Source organism: Geospiza fortis, unplaced genomic scaffold, assembly GCF_000277835.1.
Source record: "Geospiza fortis unplaced genomic scaffold, GeoFor_1.0 scaffold458, whole genome shotgun sequence".
Taxonomy (NCBI): domain Eukaryota; kingdom Metazoa; phylum Chordata; class Aves; order Passeriformes; family Thraupidae; genus Geospiza; species Geospiza fortis.
Genome location: NW_005054742.1, coordinates 7,223 through 10,772, shown reverse-complemented (window position 1 = coordinate 10,772; position 3,550 = coordinate 7,223). Strand labels below are relative to the sequence as shown.

The 3,550-nt window shown below is 59.2% G+C and overlaps 1 protein-coding gene across 2 annotated transcripts in view; it reads left to right on the top strand.

Moving 5' to 3' along the window:
• Positions 1-3,544, top strand: part of LINGO3 (leucine rich repeat and Ig domain containing 3) — a 20,164-nt gene extending 16,620 nt beyond the window's left edge. Inside the window, exons 2-3 of one of the 2 annotated variants that reach the window (XM_031065356.1) lie at positions 182-762; positions 943-3,544. In XM_031065356.1, coding sequence (XP_030921216.1) covers positions 215-762; positions 943-2,020 — 1,626 coding nt within the window. In that variant the 5' untranslated portion in view covers positions 182-214 and the 3' untranslated portion in view covers positions 2,021-3,544. Of the gene's footprint in view, positions 1-181 lie in introns of both variants that reach the window. The other variant, XM_005431048.2, reaches the window with a different exon arrangement.
• The last annotated feature ends 6 nt before the right edge of the window (positions 3,545-3,550 follow it).

Sequence of the window (3,550 nt, the reverse complement as noted above, 5' to 3'; positions counted from 1 at the left end):
GAAACCTTTTCTTCTATTCTTTTAGTATAGTTTTAGTGTAATATATATCATAAAATAATAAATCAAGCCTTCTGAAACATGGAGTCAGATCCTCATCTCTTCCCTCATCCAAGAACCCCTGTGAACACGGTCACAGGGTACGACCTTGTCCCTGCTGACTCTGCTCTCTCTCTTGTCACAGGCACATGGCAGAGTGGCAGTGAGCCCCTAGACCATGCCCCACACCATGAGATGGTGGCTCCCGCTGCTGGCCCTGCTGCTGTCCCCGCGGGCGGGCGCGTGCCCCGCGCGCTGCGAGTGCGCCCCGCAGCTGCGCTCGGTGCTGTGCCACCGCCGCCGCCTCACCGCCATCCCCGAGGGCATCCCCAGCGAGACACGCGTGCTGGAGCTCAACAAGAACCGCATCCGCTGCCTCAACCCCGGCGACCTGGCCCCCTACCCGCTGCTGGAGGAGCTGGATTTCAGCGAGAACATCATCTCCAATGTGGAGCCCGGCGCCTTCAGCAACCTGTTCAACCTGCAGACCCTGCGGCTGCGGGGGAACCAGCTCAAGCTCATCCCCCCGGGGGTCTTCACCAAGCTGAGCAACCTGACCCTGCTGGACATCAGCGAGAACAAGCTGGTCATCCTGCTTGACTACATGTTCCAGGACCTGCGCAACCTGAAGAGCCTGGAGGTGGGTGACAACGACCTGGTGTACATCTCCCAGCGCGCCTTCTCGGGGCTGCTGGGCCTGGAGCAGCTGACCATTGAGAAGTGTAACCTGACCTCCATCTCGGCCGAGTCGCTGTCCTACCTCCAGAACCTGGAGGTGCTGCGGCTCCGGCACCTCAGCATCTCTGCACTGGAGGACCAGAACTTCAAGAAGCTCTACAACCTCCTGCAGCTGGAGATCGACAACTGGCCACTGCTGGAGGAGGTGTCCCCCACCAGCTTCCAGGGCCTGAACCTCACCTCGCTCTCCATCACCTACACCAACATCACAGCCGTGCCCGCCGCTGCCTTGAGGAACTTGGTGTACCTGCGGTACCTCAACCTGTCCTACAACCCCATTAGCACTGTGCTGAAGGGCTCCTTCAAAGACCTCATCCGGCTCCAGGAGCTCCATATCGTGGGCGCTCTGCTGGTGTCCGTGGAGCCACAGGCTTTCTCCGGCCTGAGACAGATCCGGCTGCTCAACCTCTCCAGCAACTTCCTGTCCACGCTGGAGGAGAGCACCTTCCACTCGGTCAACACGCTGGAGACGCTGCGGGTGGACAGGAACCCCCTGGCCTGCGACTGCCGGCTCCTCTGGATCCTGCAGCGGCGCAAGACGCTCAACTTCGATGGGCAGCAGCCCATGTGCTCCTCCCCACCCGAAATCCAGGGCAACGCCCTGCGTGACTTCCCGGACTCGGTGCTCTTCGAGTACTTCACCTGCCAGAAGCCCAAGATCCGGGATCGGAAGCTGCAGCACGTGACGGCGCGGGAGGGACAGTCCGTGTCCTTCCTGTGCCGCGCTGATGGGGAGCCCGACCCCTCCATCGCCTGGGTGTCCCCCCAGCACCGCATGATCACCACCCGCAGCACGGGCCGGGCCACGGTGCTGCCCGGGGGCACCCTGGAAATCCGTTTTGCCCAGGTGCAGGACAGTGGCACCTACATCTGCATTGCCAGCAATGCCGGTGGCAATGACACCTACTTCGCCACGCTGACGGTCAAGGGGCGCCCGGCCGAGGGCGCCCACCACGCCAACCGGACTTTGTACCTCAGCGACTTCAACGACACCTTCCACAACAACACCCAGGTCTTCTTGAAGTTCACCTTGGACCTCAAGACCATCCTGGTTTCCACGGCCATGGGCTGCATCACCTTCCTGGGCGTGGTGCTCTTCTGCTTCCTCCTGCTCTTCGTCTGGAGCCGCGGCCGGGGGCAGCACAAGAACAACTTCTCCGTGGAATATTCCTTCCGCAAGGTGGATGGTCCCACCACCACCACCGGCCAGGGAGGGGCCAGGAAGTTCAACATGAAGATGATCTGAGCCTCTCCCAGAGGAGAACCATTTTCTGTGGCCCAGCCCCAGGCTGGGAGGGCTGGGAGGGCTGTGGGAGCACTGGCCGTGTCCCAGAGCTGGCAGAGTGACCTCGCTGTGCTGGGACATGGCTGGAGACAGAGGTGCCACAGGCCAGCAGGGTGAGAACTGTGGGGACCTCAGGGTCGGGGAGGGATGACCTCGATGTCCCAGCCCTGTGGAGAGCCCTCAGGGCTCAGGGGCTGTCCCAGGGGCTCCTGATGTAGCGAGGTTTTTGCTACCAACTATGCATTTCTTGAGCCAAAAGATCAGCAGTGTTTGGGCCTGGGAGAAAAATGCTTCCTGTTTTCCCCCCACCCTTTCCCTTTTTTTTTGTAAGGGACTCTTCAGACAACCTTCCTGGTAGTTGTTTGTGGTTCTTTTCTTGTTGTTGGTGGGGGTTTTGGTCAGGTTATTTTTTTGTTTGTTTGTTTTTAAATTAATTTCCAAGAGAAATGTCTTCCGGGGCGATGCAGGACTGGGGAAGTTGTGCCAAGCTGGGGGGTCCCCCAGCCCCTTGGTAAAGACAGACCCCCCCCTCCCGGGCACAGATGTGCCTTGAGAGCTTTTCATCCGTGGATTTAAGATCCAGCATCTGCCAATGTGGGTGCCTGGGGACACTTCTGCACAAGCAATAATAACCCACCAGGGCCAGGCTCTGAGGAGGTGTCAGCAAGAAAAAAAAGGGAAAAAAAGGAAAAATGAGGCCAAGATTGTTAAAATCGGGAAGGGCAACCCCAGGGTGATGCAAGGCCCCCCAGTCTCTGCATCCACCCAATGGGGGAGTTGGGATTCCTACAGGTTCAAAAGGCACTTTTGGGTTAATTTTCTTGGAGTTGCAAAGTCAAAACCTGCAGGAGAGCAGGACCTGGCTCATCCTGTGCAGGATGGCCCTACGGCCCAGGAAAGAAGAGGAGAGAAAAGCTGGGAAGAAGCAGTCCAGGAGAACGTCCTGGCTGACACCTCCATCCCAGATCCGGCACCCTCCGATGCTGAGGACCACAGGTCAATGTCCCTGGGGCTGCTCCTGCTGCCACAGGGGTGGTTCCTGCCTTCCCATCCCACCCCTTCCCAGGCTTTGCCCTGGCTCTGCCTCAGAGTGTGGATTTTTTGTGAGGGAGAAGGAATGAAGCTGGAATGGAGGAGCCTGGATGTGACCTGGAGGGTCCAGGGAGTTCATTGCTTCCGCCTCCTCTTCCTCCTTCCACGTGCACCCTGGGGGTTGCTGCAGGTCCCACCTCTGTCCCCATTCCTGCAGGGATATTCCCCACCTGGATGTCCCTTCTCCAGCCAGTGATGGTCAGGCTGGGAGCTGGAGGGGGCAGCTGCCCATTCCCTGACGGGCATCCCAGAGTGGCACCGGAGCATCTGAGGGGTTGGGAGCTTTGTGGGGCACAAGTGGCTGCTCAGAACATCCCCCCAACCTTGTTCTGCTGCCACAGGGTGCCCCCCATCCATCCATCCATCCATCCTACCATCCATCCATCCATCCATCCATCC